The sequence below is a fragment of the Argiope bruennichi genome, chromosome 2 (assembly GCF_947563725.1).
Source record: "Argiope bruennichi chromosome 2, qqArgBrue1.1, whole genome shotgun sequence".
NCBI lineage: Eukaryota > Metazoa > Arthropoda > Arachnida > Araneae > Araneidae > Argiope > Argiope bruennichi.
Window position 1 is genome coordinate 54,413,779 of NC_079152.1, and position 26,718 is coordinate 54,440,496.

The 26,718-nt window shown below is 28.7% G+C and overlaps 1 protein-coding gene across 2 annotated transcripts in view; it reads left to right on the forward strand.

Annotated features, from left to right (window-relative positions):
* LOC129954480 (uncharacterized) overlaps positions 1-26,718 on the forward strand; it is a 74,601-nt gene that overhangs the window by 40,145 nt on the left and 7,738 nt on the right. For both annotated transcript variants that reach the window (XM_056068146.1, XM_056068145.1), the window contains exons 8-13: positions 17,626-17,767; positions 18,594-19,540; positions 22,121-22,172; positions 22,711-22,797; positions 22,936-23,138; positions 25,726-25,867. In XM_056068146.1, the coding sequence (XP_055924121.1) occupies positions 17,626-17,767; positions 18,594-19,540; positions 22,121-22,172; positions 22,711-22,797; positions 22,936-23,138; positions 25,726-25,867 (1,573 nt within the window). The remainder of the gene's footprint in view (positions 1-17,625; positions 17,768-18,593; positions 19,541-22,120; positions 22,173-22,710; positions 22,798-22,935; positions 23,139-25,725; positions 25,868-26,718) is intronic.

Genomic DNA, 26,718 nt, shown 5'->3' on the forward strand with positions numbered 1-26,718 from the left:
CAAACCTTTATCTGTAATGAACCGAGATGGGTTTCTAAAACAAATTAGCTGTTGGTTTAATTTTTGTATTGTTTCTATAGCTGATGTAGACTTAACCGAGTAAAACCACACGAATTTAATGACTGCATCTATCACAGTGAAAATATGCTTATAATTTTTATTAGTGGAGGGTAATGGTCCGATAAAATTTATATGATATGTTGAAAGCAGAACATTCTTTTTAGGAATAGGGTTTAAAAGCCCTTCTTTTTCCCCCTTTTTTCTGTTTATTAAAATACATTTAACACAATTAGACACTACTTCAATGACACATCTTCTAATTTTAGGGAAGAAATAAGTCTCTTTACTAAATTTTCTGTTTTTCCTATAGCATAATGTCCTAACTCGTGGCATTGTTTGACAATTTCTATTTGCATAGCTCTAGGGACTACTAATTTTTCTCTATCCTCTTCGATTTTATGGAGTACGTTATTTTTAAGTGGGTAATTTTCAGCTTTACCAGATTCAAGATGTTCCTTAATAGTTTAGATATAGTTTTCTTTTAATTGAGCAGGCACAATTTTTGGTGTTACTTCATCACAGTCGGGGATGGTTACTGGGTAATGATTTAATGCATCGAATCCCTGAACGATGAATAATTTCATACTCGAATTCCTCAAGAGCAAGAGTCCATCTACTAATTTTGGGAGTTATATCTTTTTTACCCATGGTTTTTTGGAATGCCGAACAGTCTGACAATTTTGAGTTTGTTTCCTAATAGATAACTGCGAAATTTTTTTAATGCCTGAATTATTGCTAGGGCCACCAATTCAAGCTGGAATACTTTTCCTTTTCAATCGATGCTTTGCGGCTCATAAAGTGTACAGGATGAAGCTTCCCGTCATCCGATTCCTGCATTAAAATTGCACCATATCCAAATTTGGATACGTCAGTGTGCAATTCCGTATTTGCTCCCTGTTTAAAAATATGAAGGACTGATTTTGTAGAGAGAATGTCCTTGAGATTTTTAAAGGCTTGTTTTTGTTCCTTTCCAAATGTAAAGTCCCTATTAATATGCAGCAAATCACATGAGTTTTGCTATAATAGTATAGCCCTGAATAAATTTTCTGAAATAACCGGCAAGTCCCAAGAAACTTTGATATTTTTAGGTTCTGGACATTTTTGTACAGCCTTAGTTTTCTTTGGTGAGGGGATTATAGTTCCACTGTGAATGACATGGCCTACAAATTCAACTGTAGTTTTAAGAAACGGACATTTTTTGAAATTAATGTCTAACCCATACTCCGAGGTAGTCTTTAGCACCTTTGCTAAACGTTGTATACCTTCAAATTTATTATTTGATGGGATGATTATGTCATCCATGTATATCACTACTATACCTTCATTAATTAAATCACTGAATACAGTGTAAACAAAACTCTGAAATACATTTGGACTATTAGCTAAGCCAAACGGGACTTTTAAAAATTCGTATTGTCCTGCAATTGTGACAAAGACTGTGTACTTAGTACTGTCTCGGTGGACTTCTACATGGAAAAACCCATTTCTTAGGTCTATGGTTGAGAAAACGGTAGCTCCCTGCAATTGATCTAATACATAATCACCAATTGGCAATGGAAAGCGGTCTCTTATCATTATCTTATTAATTAAACGAAAATCCAAGCACACCCGTGTGGATCTGTCCTTTTTTTTTTACATAGAACTATTGGGGATGAATATTCAGTTACTAGTTTTTATCACTTTTTCCTCTAGTAACGCTTTTATCTGTTTATCAACTAAATTTTTTTCATAAAATCCTAACCTCCTCGACTTTGAATAAATTGGGTCATCTTTCAATAAATTTATTCTCATATTCAATATTAGTTGTTTTAATTTTATTCGGGGAATAGCTATTTACAAATTCCTTAATTTCATTCTTAACGCAAGTATCTGTGATATACAATAAATCAACTTTATTCATATTTTCAATAAAACAATCAAGTTCACACAATAAAAAATCACTTTCACACAGCAAACAAGAATCTTTACAAATACTCTTTACACCGTGTTTCTCAATTATATTTTGCTCTGAAAGTAAATCGGAAAGAAAATCTTTTTACTCCGACGATAAAAAAAAAAAAAAAAAAAGTTAGAAAGAATTTTGTTTCGATTTATTTTTTATTTTTTCTGGCATATTGGGAATAATTCTGTCAGAGGAGGATTTAATTTTGTTTTTCCATTCTGTTCGAGCAAATGCTCATAATTCTTTTGCGTTAGTTGATTAGTTACTGCGTACGGAAGTTTAACTTTTTTGTTTTGTTCCAGCGTAGTTTCGAAATAATGAATTTCTGCATTAACAGTCTGTCCGAAGCAACTTTTCAGTTCGATAAATCGGTCAGGTTGTTTAGGTACGTTTACCAGCGATCGTCGGTGTTACATTAATAACAAGATTAGCGAATTCCACATCTTGAAATAGCTCTCCATCCGAAATCTTTTTCTTCTGCGCACCAACTTGATATATGGTAACGTTTTCTCGCTACTTCGCTTCGTTTCATTTAAAGCTTTTATCGCAAAACTTGGCGAAATGGGAAATTTGTCCGCAAATAAAACAACCGGATTTTTTTTTTCGGAATTACTTAAGTTATCTTTATAATTAGGTTCACGATAGTTCAGTTTTGACTGACGATTTATTTGCTGATTTTGCCAACTTGCAGGACCTGAATGTGGCAGTTTCGTTTCATGCAACGATTTTTCTTTAGAAACAAAATATAGGTCGCACTCTTACGAGCTTTAATGGCTCAAACCATGAATCTGATTGACGAATGGCAATATGGACGGCAGTATCTTTAGATAGGGATTCGAATATTTTATCAGAAATAATCAAATCACAAAGCTATTTAAACTCGCGACATTTCGCAGTTTTAGATAATATTCAATATTAGATCTTATTCTTGTTTGAAATTGGACATGTGTTTCATCGGACTTTCGTTTTGCACGTCGGAAATTTTACAAACACTCCTGTAGAGAAAGTTGGAATTCACGCAAAATCAGTAATTTTAACTCCTCATCGCCAATATACAACAGCGCATTATTGGTTTTTTCTTCAAGAATTGCAATCAATATTTCGGTTTTCAAATTTTCCGGCACATTTTTTTTTGTTTTAAATGCTCGTTCGAACAATTTCAAAAATAATGCGAAATTCTCTGACCTTGAAGGAACTGCTAGTGCTAAAGTTTTAACTGATTTTATTAAGCTTTCCAGGTCTGGGAACCTACTTGGTTCTGACTCCGACCTTTCCATTACTAGTGTTAGTTTTGCGTGTTTTGAAGTTCCAATTCGGCCTGAATTCTACTAAGATCAATCTTCTCTAACTCAAATTACTTTCGCGCCGTCTTTCTTCCTCAAATTTCTCTCCTCTATTACAGTATTTAGTAAATCTTTCACGTGTACACGGAATCGTTTTCATAAAAGTCATTTTTCTATCAACACTTTAAGTATTGATATAATGACAGATTCCGGCACCTCAATGTTTAATTACTTGGCCAAATTAAAAAAAGTTTTCTTTCTTTGCTTTGTTTAAACTAACCATTCTTAGAATTGAAAAGTTCCTACCTTTGTATTATCCACTTGACCTCAACACGATCCTTCTAAACAGGTAATCCAATGTTCGAAGATGATTTTTTTCGCTCTGCGGCACCCATTGCCGTTTGTTCCAAGTAAATTTTCGGCTCTCTTAAGCCCATAAAAATAAATTTTGTTTTTCTCAGTTCACCTATTAGTTTCGGTTTCGATCGAGGCCGAATCCCCAAGTTGTGGGAGCGAATTTGTCCATCCTCTGAAAGAACTCGCTACAAAACGGTGTCTAGGGGTTAAATATATTCTGTTGTATATATTTACAATTTTGGTACCTAATCTTGCTACCACGGTTCACAGCCATTCAACCCGAACACTCCGGCACCCGATCTCTAGTCTCATTCAATATTCACTAGAGTTAGCGTTCTTCCTGGCGGCGCCTGCGCCATCTTGTGAGGTGTTTAGAGACTGCCACAACCGCTGCTACATTTATTTTATTTAAAGAAACAAACAAAAAAAAAAGGAAGTTATGGTATCCGAAATTTTAACAAAGCTTCAGTAATCAAAATTTTATGAAAAATTTATTAAGTATTTCACTCATGATATCTTACCAACATTCTTACTTCCTACGAATCCTTCTCTTCCTAATTTCAATTCTTCAATATCTGCTAATATGTTTACTCTAACAGGCATTCTTTCTTTAGATTCTGTTGGAGTTTCATTAGTGTACAATACTTTATAGAATGGGGAACTATTAATAAAAGTCCTAGAATTATCTGACTGTAATATCACGCTATGAAAAATCGACCTTAATGAAGAAAGAAACTAAATCATCAGAGACTCTGAGAAAATTTTGTTTTCCTGAAGCATAACTTTTAAAGTTTTCGTTTGTCATTTTTAAACAAAAGCACTAGTTTGTAAAAAACATTATACTATGCACCTAATGCACCTATTTATTAAACAGTGACAAAACTCATTTTAAATAACATTTATCTCTTTTAATTTGTACAATATATTGGTTTTTGAAGTTGTAAGTTGTTTCTGTTTTTTTGAACTATACTTAACATATTTTCCAATCGAAAGTTAATTTTGCAGAAAATTGTTTTTCTGTGTACACAATTATAATCTGTATGAATAAAGTAGGCGTTTCAAGATCACAGGATTTTTCTCATTCACCACACTCCCCCCCCCCCCATTGCAATGGTTTCTACAAATCTTGATTTTTCCCCTTCACCAATACATTTCAGTTAGAAATTGGATTAAGAAAAAATGTTAGATATTCTGGCTATTGTTTAAAAGCTTATATGTTACCGAAATATACTAACATGATGATTTTCTATGATGTTTTAATAAGGACTTTATAAATATTTTAAAATAATTATTTTTGTCGTCAAAAATTAAAATGGCATTATAAGCAAACAAATTCAGTAAAATTTTACTTTGAAATTTAATTGAATTATTAAAAGTACTTGGTTTTGCATATTAAACCTATTTTTGTCACACACATACACATGCACAACTCTTTTCTCTATTATTCATTAACATTTTGTTCTTTTTTGTCATTTTAACTTATTCCAGCCTAATCACTTTATAATAAAGATGAATGTTTGTGTTCTTGTTGGCACTCTACAAGTGAGACTGTTTAACCCAGAGCTTCCAAACATGGTACATATATACTTTAGAGGTTACAATTTATATTTTAGAGTAATTAAAAATTTATGAGAATTTTAATGAATTAAAAAGTATCTGAAAGTTTGGCATTGTGCAATAGCTTTTGAATATATGATAGCACAAAATTGGATTTTATATCTTAAAATTAAAAAAAAAAAAAATTAATGATACTTTATTTATTTATTTATTTTTTTGCTGTAATTTTTAATTAGTGTTTTAAAAAATTAGTTTAAGCATATTGGTCAATAATATGTTTAATATTAAATAAAAATAAATTTTAACCTGCACAAGCATGCTACATGTTCATATGAAAAATTAGCTTTTATATACATGTTGCCATGACGTTGCCAAAAACTCAAATTAAAAGATTAAGTTACCTCTCATTGTTAATTAAGACCAGAAAAATTGTATTTTTAGCACATATGTGTATGAAAGGACTTAAATATGAAACACGATATTATGTAGAAAAATATATACAAGGAAAAAGCTTCTGTGATGTCTATATTATTAATTGAATAATTCTGAATTAAGACAAGTATAATTATAATATGTACAAAATATCCATTTTAATCAGTGCCCAATAGCCAATTTCTAAACTGTTAGTAATTAGCATGTGTCTCTAATGAGAAAAAATAATCTGAGTAAAGAAAATATATTTTTTGTAATTTGAGCAAATAAATGTTGTAATGAATTACAGAATTTTAAATTTTTATACTGAACTTTGGTCTTATGAGCATTAATATTTAATAAAATATTCTTGAACTACTAATAAAAAATTATACCATTCTTTTAAAAAAAAAAGTACGATTTTAGATTCCTTCATTTACCATCTCAAAGAATATATGTCAATTAGTGCTTAGAGTTTTACCAAGGCTGATACGCCTCAATTGATGAAATTGTTGATCTTATTAAAATAATGGTATTAAAGACTTCATAATACATTCAGATTTGATTGTGGAAGGTTGAAATGTTCTTTTTTTTAAATTTAAAATCTAATATTTTATTGAATATGATTCATACGATTAAAGTACTGTGCAAATTTAGACTTAATAACATTTGCAGCAGTACATTTATTGACTAAAACAAAAGAAAATGCTATTAATTATACTATTTAAATCCTGTTCAAAGTAAAACTGAATTTTATGTTGAATCACTAAAATTTTTATTTCTTTAAATCTTTCATAATTTGCCAAAAAAAAAAAAAAAAAAAAAAGATGGTACACATCAATTCTTGATGATTCTCTTTTCTGCTCTCATATTTTTAATATCATGTTTGGTTTTAGCTCAAATTTTTGGGGAGATGAAAGAAAATTAGTGAAATGCATAGTATAAAGAACAGAATGGTGTAAGATTTCTAAAATATTATTAATTATATAACTGTCACAATTTGAATTTAAAAAATATTTTACTGATATATTATAATCATTAAAACAAATTTACATAAAACATTTAATTGAAAATTTTAGTGAACATTTATCTGACAAACCTACCGATTTCCAAAGATGGCTGTAAACAATAAAATACATAGCTCTTGAATAATAATTGTACTGCTGAACTTTTATCTTTCATTCTTGAAAATCCACAGAATTTGTATTGAATTTCATACTTTGCTTTATGCAAAACCTTTATTGTAACATTTGAAAATCAGTTTTATTTCTATCTTCTGCTGGTTCTTAATCGTCTTCTGCAAAATAGTGCTGCTATTTATAAAATTAGTAAGTCAAATATTTCATGCAAGATTAATGAGTTGAAATTAACGTCGTAGATTTTGCATTTAAATTCGTTTGAGTTCATTTTTATGTAATTTAATATTTAAAATATAGCTACTGCTTTATTTCCACTAATGTTAGAAAATAGTTTTATTTATAAAATGCAATGATTTTAGTTTGTGTATCAGAAAACAAATAAACAAACAAAATCAAATATATTTTTTAAAAATCGTTTCCAGTTATTTTTTCTTTTACTAAATTGGTTAAAATACTTTTATTTTTGTGATATTAAATTTATATTAATGACATATTATTTTACTAAATTTATATTAAATGACATTTCTTCTGCAAAAATTTTCTCAATATTGCATCCTGTTTAATATTGATATAGTACTGGATCTATAATATTGAGTGTAAACTAGTGCAGAGGGGCCAATCACCAATATTAAAATTTAAAAAATGTATTTGACATCTGAATCTACCATGTCATTAATTTTTTTTATTTATATATATATATGAAGAATATTTTTCTGCAATGAAAAATGTTTCAGATTAAGTTTCCATATTGTGGATGCTGTTTGGATTGCATTATATTTCTTACTTAAATATTACATTTGGAAAAATAATATTGAGATTGCATCGTTAATACACTGGCTTATCAGAAAGAGGGGAGATAATGGGAAATCTCAGAACTTGGAGAGGGATAATGCTCCTACAATGAGCAAACAGAAAATTCCTTCAAACTTAATTTTCATTCTTGCTTTTCATCTGAAGATGGATGGATAGAAAAAACAGATCTTTATCTTCTTAGTTCTTAAAAAGAGTGATAGACATTTACCTGTTTTTTTTTTGTTTGTTTTTTTGTTGTTGTTAAAAACTCTGCTTTAGTTGGATGTATGTGCATAATCAAAAGATTTATAAAGATGGTGTCAGCAATATTGTTTTCTTTGAAAAAGGTTGGTATAATATGGAAAATTTGAGAAGCCTTTCAAGTTTGCTTCTTTAGGCGTATCATCCTTCAAATAACAGAATGGCTGTATTGCAAGATTGCTTCTCTTGTCATAAATATTGAAATTAAAATTATGGCATTTTGTCTCAAAGAAATATTTTGAATTTTTAATCTATTGAGAAAAAAAAAAAAAAAATGTATTGTGGCATTCTTCTAAATGAAGCATATGTGAACTTGATATACATGTTTATTGTGCTTCCGCCAATCCTGTGGAACTGTCTAAAGGCAAGTTTCTAAACATAATATTGTTTATTCATGTATTCCAAATTTACTATCGCCAATTTCATTTGTTTTGTTAAAATTTATATGCTGATCTGGCGTGTATATTTGTGGAAGATATAAATTTATAGAATGTAATTTACATCTCATATAATTGTGTCTCCAAACATAAAGTAATAGTTTAATAACCAAGTTCCGTTTTGTATGGTTTCCAATTTTTCTATTTTTAATGATGAAATGTTTATATAACTAGTCATCTTAGATGACCAGCAGGCTCATTGACATTATTTGGTTATATTTAATTTCAGATAAGCTGTTTAGATAGAACTTCATGCCCATGATTGTATTAAATTGCCGGACATTAAAGTTATGTAATTTTATTTACCTATGATATGTACTGTTCATTGTTTATATTAACCTTTCTAGTGGAGATCAGTCTCATAAAATCATAGCACTGTCAAAAACAAAAATGTGCGGTTCATTTATATTTTAAGGTTTGCGTTATTGCGTACCACTTTTTCCGTATGCGAAATATAGGGGGTGTTCACGCGAATGTCGCTTAACGCCAAACTTGGCAATCTTAAAATTACGGCAACCCCTTTACCCGCAATTCCGGTCGATTCTTTCAGGGGTTCATTAGAACGTTGACCCACATCCGCTCTCCAGCCCCCACGGAAGCTGTAAACAGTTGGTTAGGCTTAACAAAGCCAGCCGCAATCAGTCATGAACAACTCACCGCAGAAGTGTGGAATATAGTGTGGAAAAAGTATACAGTCCACTGCTCTCTCCGAATCACCAGGGGGAAAAAATGTAAGTGTAATTCGAATATGAGATGTTGACGAAATTTTACCTTTTAGACCTTCCTTTTGAGAAGCAAACATTATTGGATTATGTATGTTATGTCCGTATGTGGCAAAGATAACTCAAAACGATTTGGGCTAGACAAGTGAAATTTGATGTATGATCTGAACACCATATTTATAGTTTTCTATCAAATTTTAAGCAAAATCCATTCAGACAAAAGCTGTCTTTTCTAATATAACTATGAAATGAAAAGAGCTAGATGGATAAAATTTGGTACTCATTTTAACATTTGAAGTATGGGTACCCATCAAATTTAGAATGAATCCATCCTGGAGTTGACTTCTTGGTCTTTACTTTGTCAAGCATTTAAACGCGAAAATGTAGTGACTTAAATGTATGAATTTCATTTTGTGATTTTATGAGTGCAATTGTAATTCTGTGTCAAATTTCGGTTTGAATCAATTGGAAAAAAACTTGTCTAAAACACAAATTTGATTTTCGGGATGGATTTACCATCGACCGCATGTCAGAGATTAGTTACTCTCCCCCCTCTCTCTCTCTCAAAAAAAAAGCCAAGGATTACGCGATAGATTTAATAATAATGCTACATTTATACCAAAGATCTATATTTTGTAACCATTATTCGCCAATGTTCTGCAAGACATTTACGGTCTTGCCCATAATTTTATATGGGGAGGGGGGGAGGAGATTTCATCTTTATTGCAGAGTGCGAGGAAGTTTTAGGGAGATTACTCCCCCGAATTGACACGTAAACTATACATATATTAAACTGAATCTTTAAACAATGGAAGAAAAACACGTCATTAAAAATTTGATGAAACAATGAAAGCGGTTTGAATTTCATGGTAACAATGTAGCTTATTGTTGAAAATTTGGCTATGAATAAATAAATGAAAAATAAAATAAAATTGTCAAATTCAGAAAAAAAATATAATCATATGTCTATTAAATTTTGTATCATTCAAAAAATAATTTTTTTTTAAAATTTTGAAACGGCATAAAATACATTTTTTTGTGCAATAACATTTTTGGAAGTTATTATGGAATTTAATTTTTAATTAATTAAAATTTCAGAAAGTTACACCTACCTCCGAGTTACACATACCTAACTTCCAATAATTTGGCCCAAATGTACAGTAGAAAATATATTTGGGCTAAATTTGGTAGGTGTAGATCAAACGGTCAGGAATGTAGAGCAGTAACACGCACGCACACTGAGTATAATAATAATAAAGATGAATATTTTTGTTCGAGAGTAGCAATGTGTACTTTAAAATAATTTTTTTTAATGTTACAAATTTAGTAATCTGACAAATTTTAGCTGAATTTTGAAAGATTTTTTTTTTCTTGACTTCCAACAATATACATTAAATTGTTGCCTCAAAATTCAAACCGTTTTCATTGCTTCAGCAAAAAAATTTAACGTGCAATTTTTTCACCTCTCCAATTATCGAAAAAGCATTATGTCTAATGTCTGCGTAGTTTATATTACATATGAAAAAATGAAGTAACAGTACCTCGAATTTAGCAGGATTGTCTCCATTAGAAAAGTTTGTGTACAAAATAAACAAAAGTTTAAGTAAGGCTTTAAAATAACGATGTCATTTCATAATTTTGTTTGCCTACATAATCGAAAATCTTAATAATGCTGCCATATTTTAATTATTTTTATAATAATTTAGTTTGAGATGAAATGGGCAGAAATTATTTCCAACTTATTTTGTTTAAATAAGTTTGCTCTCCCTTATCAAAATCCATGATTTTCGGAATTATTCAAGGAAAGTAATTTTTCGAATCATTTCTGTCTAGGTTTGCCCCACGGCGACCCGCCTACCCGAAAGGGTGTGGCTGTGAAGGTCGCCGGGAAGAGATAATTTCGCTTGGATCTTTTTTATTAATTAAAAAAACACGAATATACTGAAAAATATTATTTGCTATTTACATCGTACATTGAATACAAATGTGCCTTTCTGAGTTTCTAGTGTGATATTTGGAAAATCATTGAAAGGTCATTAAGTAGAAAATTATGTTCCAAATGAAGTAATTTCATTAGCTTCCTCATCAGCCGATATACCGTTGCAATACAGAAACCTCATAATGCAAAACGAACTTCCCTGCTTTGTGTTGCTGTATTTGGTGCGCGCTCTCACTTTGGCGGTTTTCACTTTACAGAAGACGGGATTTCACGCCAACGTTTATACCGAACTAACAAAAAAGTAACCGAAATCGAAATTTTAATTTTTTTCCCCACCTTAACGTCCAAAATCTTTTGCATCGAAAGAAAGAGTCATCATTTAAATTAACCAATAAAATACTGCAATTAAATGGAGTATAATGCCTCATGTAATTTGTGGCTGTAATACAATATTACTACATAAATGATTTCATTCAATCATTTCGTCTTGTTTCAATCAATAATGTGTCTGGGTTTTGCCTTTTAGGTATGCATCAAAGCCATTTTTCTTTTGAGTAGTGATGATGATACATAACATATACATTATTAATTGAAAAAAGACGAATAGGTTCTTTTGTTATTGTGGAAAGATAAACACGTTTAATTTATAGTGATATATTCATTCTGATTTTTTTTATACTTCGAGTGTTTGTGATCGAATGGTGATTTATTTTTTTAGATGATTAATATTTACTTATTTTAACACTGTTATCTGTAATTCAAGAATTTTTTTAAATTTATTATATGTACATCATTTAATATGCATCTATTATTTGAAATACTTATGACAACATTCTCGGATCTGCCCCTCCCCCATCTATTTACATTATAAAGACAAATAATTTGCGAACAAAAATGGGTGATGCGCACCTCTTCTGTTATTTTCGGAATCCACTGCGCATGTTGAGGGAGGAAAAGGTAGTGACGCCACAGCACGGCTTGCAGCAGATGACATAAGTTAAAAGACATGCGCAGTGACGCTTCGCACGTGACTGCGACGTCACATGTAACGACTTTATTTGTGTGACGTCACAGTCACGTGGTAAGCGTCATTGCGCATGTTATCAATCTGTTGTCTTTGAGCTTCTATTTGTCAGCACTTGAAGTTACAGAAATGCGCTATTGTGCGGCCTTGGGCTGTTTCAATACAAAAGAAAAAGCAGATTGTCGAACAAAAACGTTTTTTAAGTTTCCGCTAAACAATCCCGAGTTATTAAAACATTGGATTGCACAGATTCGCAGAGAAGACTTTAAACCATCATATTACAGTGTTCTATGCTCCGATCATTTCGAGGAAGATTGCTTTTCGCAATGCCCATTTACAAAACGCCGTATGTTGAAACCTGGCTCTGTACCAACACAATTCCAATTTAGGAAAAAGCTCTCTTGGTCTCCCAGAGCTAGAAAAGTATTGCCGAGCACATCGTCGAAAACAGATGTACAGGATAAACAGCAGGATGGAACAAAATCGTGAGTACGCTTCTAATATTGAAATTCATGATTGGCTGTAAATGTTTATATTGTCTCTATTTTATCTAATTTGTTTAACAAAATGATGTAAAATGTAAACGAAGTTTTTTGATAGAAGATATCACTTTTGCAATTAATTTTTAACATGTTCTTGTTAAAAGAAATTAAATGTAAACTTTAATATTTATCTTCAACTAGTGAGCCACTTCCTTGTCAAGGTTTTAATAACATTTAATTCATTTCTTCTCTGTTAGCAGACTGATAATAAAATGCTATTATTTGACTTTTTCCTTTTTATAAAATATATTTATTAAAATGACAAATTCTATGCAGTATTTAAGGAATTTATATTCTATTTATGATTGTTAATTCATAAGAGGAAAAAAATAAATACTGTATTTTTGATTTCAGTGCAATACCTGTTGTTGCATCGCATATCTCTTCTCAATCTGTCAATAAAATCAGTGGATCACAACAACAGTATAGAACAGTGGCATTCCAAGAATTACGAGGTTTTCTTAGACAGAAAAGCATTACTTCGAAGTATATTAAAATAGAGACAGATGTTTCTTCAGAAAGGTGTTTTTTTATGTATTCTTTTATTAATATTGAAGAGGATCCCCTAAAATTGAGTTTTTCTGAAGGTCCAGACAATCATTTTGCCATTTTCTTATCAAAGCAACGACAAAGAATTTTTATTTGGTTTTAGTTGATATTTCTGATTTTACAATTTAAAATAATTTTAATTTCTGAACAGAAGTTGTTTGTAAAAAGCCGAAATGTTTTATGTCATGCATTTTTCAACAAATAAAAAAAAAAATGGGAATGTGTGTTAAAGCAGTTTTGTTTTTATAACAGAATGGTGGAGGTGGCTAAATTTGGCTATTGCAACTCAAACTTTAATCTGATTACAGATACTGTAGTCATTGCTGATTTTATTTGGTTTCCAGTTATATGTATAAAAAATTGGCATTTTTGTATTAATTGCAAGCCAGTGACTAATTGCCAGTTAAAATTGTTAAAAATATCATATTCATTGCTACCAGAAATTAATTGACAAAAAATTCATTAAAGATATCATATGACTTTGTTCATTAATGGCTTGTGGTTAATACATAAGTTCCAAATATTTTAAATAGGCTGGCTGAACCACAGGACTTAAATAACTATTAAAAGAAAAATGCTTTATTGTTAAAATATAGCTGATTGATATTATAATTAAAGTTCTCAGATAGAACAAAATCTGTAAAAAAAATCATGAATAGAACTGAAACTGTTAATTAATTGCTAAATTTTTAAAGATTGCAGTTTTTGTGATGTTTTTTAAAGTAGCAGCTGCTATAATCTAATATGTGAATTATGCAGAAAAGATCCTAGTACAAGTATATTGAGGAAATAGTACTTTACATTGGTTTATATAATGTATTGTTTTCTTTTCCTATAATATAATTGTAAGAAATTATTATATATTGTATAATTCCTTCATTGCAGGATTAACCCTATGAACCCTGACTATCCGATATCGCCCTATTTGACAGGGGCCTGTCTGACTCAGGCGCTTTGGGCCAGTTTAAGCGGTGAAAGGTATTTCTCGATGAGCGCTCATTTAATGTTATTTAACCGGCCCAAAGCACCCGAGTCAGGACCCTGTCGAACAGGGCAATATTAGGTGATCAGGGCTCATAGGATTAATGTGTAATCACAGTTAAATTTATTAATGATAATTCATTTTTATTATTGTTTTTATATATGTATATCATTTAGAATTTTTATTTATGGTGAACAAAAATTTACGTTTCAGAAGCAACTCTTGTTTTTAATAACATACTCATCATTCAATTCTAATTAATTTTAGTGTCCGCTGTCAGTTTTTCCTTAGTGTCTTCAGAATCATTTTCTTTTTGAAAAGTTTTTTTCTCAAGATTTATTTTAAATAATAAATTGTTTCAGTATGGTTTTTAAGAAATACAGGGTTAATATATGAAACTATTATTTCATCTTGTAAAAGTTAACATCTCTTGTAATCATCTTGTAAGTTTAAAACTATTTCTAGAAAAATTTTAGAATAAAAAGCAATTTGGTTTTATATGATTACCTATATAGTTATGCAAGTATAATTATACAATCAATATTTTAGGCATTTATTGTTTAGTGGAAACTGAGCAAAGTATTTGAATTCATGTCCAAAAACTTTGCTATTTTAAAAACTGCTTCTTGTTGAAATCCATGTTTATTGAAAAATAATGCAGTATTATGAAAAGAATGAAAGGTTGATTTGTTTCTTTTTTCGAAAGCACAAATATCTACTGTATATTCAGCACTTGCAAAGATCCAGTTTGAAATTAACCAATAAAAGTTAAAAAAACAAATACAAGAAACAGATTGATTCATTTAACGAAGAAATTCATTGAGATGATTGTTTTAAGGTTCAAAGTATTTTTTTAATTTGGGGAAAGCATAAAAATAATCCTTGTATTGGCAATACGGATATGGAAACTTAATATGGTATCAACTAGGATATGCTTGATGATTCTATTAAAGAAGATTCTTTCATTGGTCTATAAATTGAGTATGGTACCATAAACTTTTATGAATATGTCTTAAATGTTCTGATCTCAATCAATTTGCTGCAGTATGCAGAATGAGGAATTATGAAACTTTAGAAAAGAAGAAGAAGAAAAAAAAAAAAAAAAAAAAAAAAGAATTAAAAATCAAACTAATGCAAAACACCTTTTTAAAATTGAAATTCTTGCAGGGGGAGAATAAAACTAGTAATTTAAAAATCCATAGAAATTGATACTCACATAAATTGTCAAAAAGAAGAAGAAAAAAAAAGTTTTGTAATGCTTTTTATTAAGTAATCAATAAATGCCTTCTATCAAGATAGCAAGAATGTTATTTTGTTTTATTTCACCTGAGATCTTAATTTTATGTAACTTTAAATTAGGTAAGTAATTAGTATCTTTTTTCTCTTAACAAGTGAATTTGCTTTATTCACTCCAGGCAATAATAATAATGTTTTTTCCCCTCACAAATAATGTTGCTTACTTCTTTTTCTTATACTGATAAAAACTAGGGGTATTGTTATTCTATTGTGACTAGCATGCAAGTGCTATTTGCATGCTTCCTTACATACATAGGGGGAAAATACTGGAAGCTTGTTTTTCAGATTTGAGTGGCAACTCTGAAATTTATTTGAATGTCTTTTTTTTTTCAGTTAATGATTTTTGCCGAATAATTTTATTCTGTATTAAAAAATGTAATTGGATTATTTTATTGGTATTTTTTTTATGCATTTGCTTGTTTTTACAATTTATTCTGCATGCCTATAAGAATTTTCATTGTATGTCTGTCTTAAAATGATGTTTAAATAGTTTGGAATGATCACATTATTTTATTAATCAAGCCTGATTAATGAACATTAACTAATTCTATTCTAATTTGTTTTAATTTTGCTAATAGATTTCTCTTCAACTTTAAAATAAAATTAAACGTGATTTATTAATTGAAAATGGGATTGTCTATTTTATCATTCTATTAAATATATAAACAAGCAGGAGCATTAATTTAATTTAGGAGCTTTATTATTTTAAGTTGCATATTATTATTAAAAGTATGTGTTGTTTTCATCAATTTTCAAATCTTTTGTCTTGGTAATTAATAAAATATGCACATTTTATATTTGCCATATATAACGATTTCTAGAAGTGGAACTATAAATTTGATTTGAAAACAAGTCCCAAGCTTTGAATAAGTCCCATTTAAATTATTATGATGTATTTTGTATAAATTCTTTTTTAGCTATAAAAAGTATGTATTACACTATCATATTTAATAATCAAATTTTCTGTATAAAACAATATTTTTAAATATTGAATTTGTTACTAATTTGTGCCACAATTGTAGCGTGCTGACCTATTAAAGTAGTTTGTGTGGATCCTTCGTGTATTTGAAACAATTTATATTCAATAGCATAATGATGTAGAATATTTTTATAGCATATTTAATTTGACTTTTAGATAAGTGAAATTTGAATTGAGATTTATGTATTCATTATTAAAAATTTCCTCTTAAAATGTTCCTATTATAATTATTGGTTGCTTATAATTAAGACCATGTTTAGTTTTTAATTACTTGAGTTCAAGTTCTGCTCATTATGTGTCAAATTATTATATCTGAAATGTATACTTTCCGAATGGTTTGGTTCATTTTTCCAAAGACTTATTTTTAATCAACTGTAATAAAATATTTAAAAAGAATTTAAAAACTGATTTCTGCACATAATTAGAAAAAATAAATGAATAACAGAAAATTTGGACAATTTCAAAATAGGCTTTTTAAATAAATTTTTCTTTCATTCTCCTCCATTAAAATTGAGTTCATGCCTTATAGAGGGGGGGGGGGATCAGTATAATGCTAAGCATCAATAAATACTGTAAAGTCAGATGCAAAGTGGAGTGGAAACTATTCAAGTAAATCAGTAGCTAATATATAAGTTTTATTTTTTATTGACTAGTTAGTAGAAATAAGTGCAAAATGTTGATTTAACATAACTTACAATGAATAATATAAAAATTGACATCATTATGATATAGATGTTTTGCTAATAATTTTGATTATACCGCTTTCATTTTAAAGATTTATTTTTACATTATTTTTGACTGTTTTTGATTTATATTATATAATTTTTTTCTGATTCCTGAAACTGACTAAAAAATAGTAAAGAAACTCTATCATTACTCTTTTATTAATTATTATAATGGAGATAAAAATTTTAAATTTTATACTCTCAGTTTAAAAATGAAAGTGTAGATTTTTCTTTTAGATAGTATAGATTGAGAAAGTTTATTTATTTTTCCCAATAGGAGGTATTGATGTTTTACCAGTTAACCTTTCCTTTTGCAGTAATCTGTGTAATGTATAGTTTGCTAGAATAAGAACGTAAGTTAAAAGGAAAATTAAGAATTGTAAATTTATAATTGGTTGAGGAAAATACCAATGTTATGCCCAGTTGTTTAAAAAAAAAGGGGGGGAAGCATTTTTGGTTTGAATATGAGTTCATTGTTTTAGTTAGAATTTTTAGAATTTCATTCTAATCCATGATCTAAAAGTTAAATTATTTTCATTTTATTGGAATGTTATTTGTAAAATTTTATGATACAACTCAAACTGTATAGCTCTAAATATTTTACAGTTCTGAATTTTTTTTTTAATAGTGGAATAATTCAACCACCTTGTTCTGTTCGATGTGCTATTTCTATTCCTCAGCGTCCTACAATTCAGTGTGCTATATGTCTTTGTTTGTTCCACCCAAATTGTATTCCAAAATTGGCTGAAAAGGTTATATTTGCTTGTAAGGTAGGTACACTATTTTAAAAATGTGTAGATTCTTACTTTCTGAATGAAATGAAAATTGTAATTTATTCTTATGCATGTATGCCTTTTCATGTTATTGTTGTTAAATGCATCGATTTTTTTAATGATTAGGAACAGGTATTTATAATAATGAAATATTATCAATAATATTTTATGCATTGTTCAGTTTTGTATATAATTTTAAATAAATTTTTTGCAGTGATCTGTTTTAAGATATTTGGGTATATGGTTTAAAGATTGACTAGATTTTTTGTTATCTCAGTTTTATTAAAGCCAGTCTTTGCATGATCTTGTTGCTTTTTGTATTAGAAAAAGTCAAAGCATTCTTGCATTTAGCAGTTGTTTGGGATTCAAAGTATGTATTGCAATCTTAAGATTTGTTTTTGTTATTTTGTGCAATCCAAATTATGAGTTTTATTCTGTTTTACAAATATAGCTTCAAAACATAGCATTAATGTTACAGATGAAATCAAGTAATAATAAATCACAATACTTTTTTTTTCTTCTTTTGTAATTTAACTTTTTTTTTTTTTTTGTGAGTGAATCTGTCAATAATTTTTATTTTTAATCATTTTGAGGTGAATAAGATAATCTTTAAGTATCATTATTAAGAAAAAAAAATTGTTTAAAATTATGTTTAGTAAAATAAAAAGAAATTGCTGATAGCTTTCAAATTGCAATTTTCAGATTTTAATGCATTTTTTTAACTGAATAAATATTTTTATGTATGTGTATTTAAATTCTAGGCATTAATTGAGTTTTGTATAATTGTTTGCAAATAATTTTAATCAAAATATTTTCTTTTCAGTCTTGCACATTGCAAAAATTGGCATTATATGAAAAAGAAAGAAAACCCTTTAGTGCTTCAGAACCTTCTCTACCTGATGACTCCTTAAATTTTGATTCGGATATAGACATGTCACTTTTATCTCCAGAAGTTATACTCAATGAACAGACTGGATCAGTTACACTTCCGTTAACAAATGAATGTAATGTTCTTTCTAAGAACTCTTCTTCAAACATTCCACAAGGACCATCTGGAATCATTCATCATTCATCAGATGTAGTAAAAAATGTGCAGCAAGGAAATCGTACTACATCTTCACCACATCTGTTATCTCATTTATTAAAACCAACTGCTCGGTTAAATTCTAGTGCTTTGACTGTTGTATCTAAGCCAACAAATCAGAATTTAAATAGTTCGTCTCATATGTTGATTACAAAAGAGACTGCATCAAGACTTTTCCAGTGTGGTGTGCTAGCTCCTGGAACAAATATTTCTGCAGCAATGCCATTAGCCATTAAAAAGTTACCCGATGGTCGAAAAATAGCTGTGCGTAGCTCTACTAATATTCTATCTTCACTGAATAATATTAATAATTCTGCTTCACAAAATCCCATTTCAAATATTAATCCCAATATTCAGATTCTGTGTAACATTTCTGAACATGTAAATGGCAATTTATTTTCAAGCATAACTAATCAATCGGGTGGCAAAGCATCGGGTAGTATAGGGAATAAGTATAATATTCAGAATGTGAAATTTGTTCCTACAGATCGTACAATTAATTCTATTAGAGCAGCCAATTTGCTGACTAATTTGAAGACCAAGCATGAATTAAACTCAAAGAATTGCAAATCATCATCTACTTCAAATAATACATCTGAATCATCTTTGTTTTGGGACATGAATGAGACATCATGCAAATACCTGCTTAATATTTTTAAAAGATTAAGCATTCCTGATCTATTAAGGTAATTTTTTCTTGTTTGCTTTTCATTCTTATTTAGAATAAATTTTTAATGTAGTTTTCATTGAAATTTTGAATAATCTTTATAATACAAAGTGCGCAAGAAATATCTGTTATTGTAAACATAAATAACAAAATTACAAAAAGTTGAAATGAAATGCAGTATACTGTAAATGAATAAGAAAATTTGTCATTTTTCATTATGCTTTATCATCATAACATTGGGGTATCTGCATCTGAAAAATCCATCTATTAGGATGGAACATGAATAAGAACTTCTTACATAATATTTAATGAGGTCTTTTACAAAGTGCTTTGCAAGTATGCATTGGGATCTTCTTGAGTTTTACATTATTCCACTATTGAAATATCTGCAGTTAACAGACAATTGAAACTCCAATCATTTCTGCAGAATGGTGCTGTGCAATACTGGGTATATTCTGTACTTGAATTACTTGATAAGATATTTAACTGTTAATAATTTGGCCATTATGATCATCACCTATTATTCCTAGATTTCTTCTTCTGGAATCACGTGAAGAACATTATATATCTGTTTCCTATATTAATGGTTTAAAGGAAAAGATATTATTTAACTATCCTCACTGTTCATTTTTTTTTGTAACAATTATTTTGATTCACCTTTTTATATTTTTTATGTTAATAATTAGAATAATACAGATCTTTCTTAAATGTCCTTTATATGTAAAAATTTTGTGTTAATTTTTTTTTTTCTAACTGAATTTTGAGCTTAATGTATGCATTGTGTTAAATGCATTAACTTTTAAAAAAAATATTTTCTTTTTTTTCTTTTTTCATTTTGAGAAATTATATGTATTTCTGTTTGAAATAATTGTTCTCTTGCTTGACTGCGGATACCTAATGAAATATTCGTGAAAATTATCAATCGGTTGTTAATGCTGCCCCCCCCCCCCTCTTATATGAAATATGTTGCTGTTGCTAAAAATTCAATGCAGATTATTATATTACTTCTTTTGTTATTTGTATTATTATTTCTCTCTCTCTCTCTTTTTTAAATCTTAATATTTAAGCACTTATTTATAGAAATATAAAGAGGGCCAATTTTAGATATTCGGCAAATTTGTAGCTGCTTCAGGCACTACTGTAATGAGGAATGTAGATTCTCTCGAGGATGAAAAGCAAAACAATTTTCATTCATAAATTCTATTGCTTGGATTAATTTTAACTAGGCTATTAATCTTTTTTGGCTGTATAATTTTTTTCAAAAAATTTATACAGTCATTAATTTTTTTTTTGTATAAAAAAAATTTCTTAATTTTAGCCATAAATTAGTTGACAGTGACTTTTCATGTTTAGTAAAAGTGGATACCATATGTCTTGTTATAACTAAGGATAATTAAAGGCATTTATAGAACTTTAACTGACATTGCTGAAAACCAGTTTGTGGCAATAAAGCTAAATTTTAGCAGCTTCTTTTTATTTTATATTTAATGAAGTTCGGTTATTTATGATACAGTAAGATCATTGGTATAAATGTTCCCAGGGAAATGCTATAAAATGGCTTTGCAGAACATAAAATCTTCAGTAGAATGCTTAAGCTTTGGATCATTGTGCCATTTAGCTTTAAATTTCATATTATTGTCAGAAATATGCAAAATGTTTTTTTTTTTTTCTTTGTCCCTTCAAATATAATTTTTTAAACCTATCTATTAATCCTTTCTGTCTGTTTAGTATCATAAGAACAAGTTAATGGCTGTAATATCTGCTTTAAATCATCAAAAAGTGTCACCACTTCTATGCTCCTAGATGGGAGTGTAACTTTGTGCTATGAACTTATTTAATATCTTAATTAGATGATACATCCTAATTTCGGCATTCATTGTTATTTCTATCCTTATAATAACAAAGAGAACATTAAAAATAAAGCTTTTCAAAGTGACATTTGTATTTTAAATTATTTAATTCTCTCCACTTAATTGCTGATTTAAATAATAAAAAATCAATAATTCAGCATACATGCTAGATATGCCACTATAATCTTGGAGATTAATCTGGAATCCATTCAGATCCTAAATGAATGTGTGAATAATTTTAATTATTTAATTGGAATAAAATATTATAACTTTAAATATAGTGTATTTTTGCCTTTTAAGCATTAATTTTTTTTTTTTTTTTTTACAAAGAACTAAAAATTAATTTCGGTGTACATGGGGTGAGTAACACTAAAGCCCCTAAGATCAGCCTTTAAAAAAAAATTTTTTTTTAAATATTAAAAAAACAAAACATTTGTAGATAAAAATTAGTTTGATTATATATATCCCACCTTAATTGATACCATCAATGTAATGAATGTTTTGTGGGGGGAAAAAAAACTGCTTTTGAAATTATTATTCATGGATTTATAAATATTTAATCAGGATTTAGTATTATGCAGTCAGTTCATTAGGATTTCAAGTATTGGACATTCTTCCATAGCATATTTTTTCTTTGTGGTAATCTCTCCCCTAAGATTTTTAATAATATATTTGAAAAAAATGTTTAGGTTTTTAAATTAAAAAAGCATTAGATCTTGCAGTTTTCATATGAACTATGACTTTTTCAGGGCAGGCCAGGTTTGTTCAAGTTGGAAACACGTAGCATCACAAAGTGTATTAGTAAGTAGTTAATTTCAACTCTACTTTTAGTAGCATAATAGTAAATTGTTTTTAAAATATATGAATATTTAAGAATTCATTAATTTAATTTCATTGTTCTGTTTGTTTACTCAGATGGTATTTCTAATTTAAGTGTAGATTTTCTAGATTTATGCTTACATTTTTTATTGCTGAAAAATTAGTCAAAACTTTTGTTTTGTAGAGAGCATAATTTATATGTTTTTTTCATTTATAAGAATCAATGTCAGATATGATTAATACACTCGCTGCAAATATTTACAGTTCTGGATATAGATACTAAGCCCCCTCCCCCCATTTTTGTATTTATTCAATGCATAGAATTTCTAGAAAAAAATTATTTTTAACTTCTGCATTTAAAATTTTTGATTGTAATATATTAGAACTTAATGTAAAGTTGATTAATACATTTTATAGTTTATCTCTACAGGCTTATAAAAAATGTTGTTTTACTTTCCTTACATGAGTTATGAAATTTAAATTATATATAATATATTTTTTGCATTAATTTTTTTCTTAGTGGGAAAGAGTTTCATTTCAAGGACTTTCTATCACAAACTGGGAAAAATGCTGTCTTACTTTGAAAAAAAATGGAACGAAAACTATAGTAAGATTAACAAAATACCTGTTTATTTATTCATTTCTTTGTATTTTTTTTTCATGTGTAATAATTGTAGATCAATACAAAATATAGATATAGTTTTGTGTTGTATTTTATTAAAGATTATACTTTTTAAAAAAATAGGATTTGCATGGCATTGTGCAGCAGAATATGACAAATTCTTGTAAAGATTTGGAAATTCATGTAGTTCATTTAGCCGGAATTGAAGAGTTAACATTTGATCAAATAACTCCATCTCTCTTAAAGAGCCTTTCTTTAAATTTGCCTCTGCTGCGCAAGTTTGAGTGCCATTTTGTAACAACTGCTTGCTCAGAACCCGAAATATGGTAAATCTTTTTGTTGTAGTATTATTATTTTATATTTTAGAAAAGTGTTTTATAATGTAATATATTTATTTCTGAATAGTGTATATCCTTTATTCACTTTAAATGCTGTCTTTACAAGCTCTTTAATATAATAGAAAAATATTTATGTATGGAGCATTCTTTGTGGGTTGTGAATTCTGGTATTTATCCGACTCGAATATACATACTGCTCATTAAATGAATAGTGATCAGATTCATTTATATTCATGAGAATATAATGAAATGAGTTCTAGGTTTTGATATTGTTTTCAGTTTGTTTTTGAAAACTAAATTATTATTAGCTATAATATTTTTTGTTATTAGTAACCTGTTAGGAAACTTGAACTAGAATATTAATTTGGTTAATATGGGTTGTGTTTATATAAGAATTTCATGAACATAACTTGCTATTTAGAAATATATTTTATTATGTATAGGTATCCTTGATGATTAACTTATTTTTTTAAATTTTTGTGATTTTGTATTTTACCTTTATTGGCTAAAGAGTTTCAAAGTTATTGTAGCTTATTGGATGCTTAAAACTCAGTCTGATATATTTTATCAATATGCATTTGATCATATGTATTACAGTTATATTCTGTCAATTTAATGTTGGGCTTATTTTTTTAATATCAAACGAATATTTTGCATGTTTTTGTTATTTAATTAATATATACACAACTTCAAACAGGGTTGCCACGCCACCGAGAGAACCAGAAAAACATGGGGAATTTAAAAATTGACTTAAAAAACTGGGAAAATGCAGGGAAATTTGAAAATTTTCATAAAAACTGGGAAAATACAGGGAATTTCAAGTTTCTTATTTATTTATTTTGCCCATCTAAAAAGTGCCAATCTCTAAAGATTTAAAGAATAAACGATTGTAGTCATTGCGTCCAAAAAAGAAACAATACCATTTGTGATTGTGTAATGCAGAAACTTGTACCTTTTCTACTCTCTCCTTTTTTATGTATAGATCAGTCCAGTTTTGATTTGTGAGACAGTTATTCTTTTTCCATAAGATCTCTGAACTGCAGCTAATGAGCATGGGCGGAACTTCTATTACTGTGTAAAAGATTAGAATACATTTCTTTGGTACGAATAGCTAAATTCAATCTGCGGATACATCATAATGGTATTACTGGTATCATACGTGAGCTTGTTAAATGGTTTGTTTATCATTTGAGAAATTGTGAGCCTATTCAGAGTAGATTTGCCCATCTTTTTATAACATTGAGCTGCTCAAAATCCATATTTATTAAAAATTGGATGGATTAAAAAAAACAACCTTATTTTGCTGAGTGGGTTCAAGAAGATCCTCAAAATTCATTTGTTGTGTACTGCTCATTTTCTAAGGAAATAATAAGCCCAAGTAATATGAGGAAAACAGACACTTATTAATCATGCCAAAAGAGGAAAACAAAATTGCAAGTCAATTAAAAAAAGTCATAATTAATATTAGACTTTGTACCTGAAGAAATGAAGGAGAAGGTGATATGTCAAGTCCAAAAATGTCAAATGCAGTGTCCGAAAATAAACCGATTTCGAACTTTTTTAGCTCAAGAACCATAATTCAAAGCTGAATTTTTAAGGGATTAAAACTTGTTGCTTCACATTCATCCTTTAATGCATTTCATGATATATTGGAAATATTTTCACATATGTTTACTGAAAATGAAGTAATTAAAAAATGTATGTTAGGCTGTACAAAAATGCCATACTTATTTGTTAAGGATTAGCTCCTTGAAACTGATAGTTGAAAAATCTGCAGAAATTGATACCCAATATATGAATTGGCAAAATAAATAAATAAAAGTAATTTTGCTTTGTAATGTGTTTTTTTGTTGTTTGTTAAGTAATTATTAAATTATTTGTATATGATTACAAGAATGTTTTGCGTTTTATTTCACTCGGATCCTAAATTTACAATTAAAGAGCATGAGAGGTAGTATCCCCCCTCTTATATAAATTTTGGCTTGCTATATTCTAGATAATAAATAAAGAGAATTATTTTTTGTAAGCAAATATCAAAATTCTTTTAATATGCTATAATTTCGAATAATATTAAATTGTTACTTCTTTTCGTTGCTTTTCCCACTCCTTAAAATGATATTGCATTATAACTAACACGCGAGTGGTACTCTTTCATTTTTTTTTTTGTATCTTGAATATATGTACAGGGAATTTTTTTTTCCAGATTTGTGTGGCAACCCTCTAAAAGTTTTATAAAAGTATTGTTATATAAGTATTTTGAAATTGAAATGTAATAATCACAAAAACTTTTCATAACTACTCAAAATAGTAAAGTAGAAATTCCATGAAATTATAGCACAGATGTAATTATGTTAAAATATATGTAAAATGAATATAATGATATATTGCATTTTTGTGTGACAAAGTAAATGTGTAGTTTCATTTTCTGTATTTATGATTGAAGTTTAATATGCTATATATCTTTTATGTTTTAAGTAGTTCAAGTGGATGGAAAGCTAAGAATGTTTAGCAACTTCATTTTATCTGCACCTTTTAAGTTTTAAGAATTAATCTCCTTCTACATTTTTAATTTTAGGACTGTCCCATGTGAATTGCAATTATCTTCATTACGATACCTTGGAAGACTTGTAAAATTGAAAATTGGCTCTGGTTCGAGAATTGAATTAAAGAATAGCGAAGAGTTTGTCATGCCTTATTTACCACATCTTAGACACGTGGTAAGAATTAATTTATGAGTTAATGTGATTAGATTGCATAAAAGAAAGACTAAAAATGCATTAATTCATATATTTTTTCAGTAAAATATATGAAAGAACATCTAAACTATTTAAGTATAATGATGAAATATAGAGTGAGTACTATGTTTTATGCATTATAGTTATTTCCTTTATTTCATTTCAAAATAAAGGAAATTTGATTTTTATATCTTTTTTCAGATTTCGATCAAAGACTAATAATCAAATTGTTTATAAAATTAGTTAAGTGATTTTTTTTCTTTATAAAAGCAATATATTTAATACAATTCAACTACATCTTCCAGGGGTGTTTGTGCTCCGGGGAAACCCCGGAATTCCGGGGATTTTGAACTTCGATACCCGGAAATTCCGGGGATCGTCGTTCAAAAGGAAGTAGGAATAATAATGAATTATTTATTTTGATCTGATTAATTTTGTTTGCTTTGAAAGCAGAAAACGCAAGGTCAGTGTGTGTAGTGAAAACTTTTCCTTTCTTTCTCCAAAGGCAGTGATAATGCGTGAAAAGGGGGAAAAAACTTCTTTTTTGTTCTTTCCTTATTGCGAGTTATGACTCATTCCCCCGGTTCTCGGACATTCTCTTCTGAATTCTTTTCGGCAAGTAGGCGCGGCAGAAAAAAAAGGGAGAGACTTCGTTCGACCAGATGTGTGATCACGTCTTAATTTTGCAAAATTAATGGTTATTAATTTTGCAAAAAAAGTAATTCATCGGACTTTTATAATTAGGTCATTCAATACTTCATAATCGTAATTTTTCATTTCTCCCCCCCCCTTCTCGAAACTCCAAAATGTCGGTAGTAAGTCCGTAAAAGTTT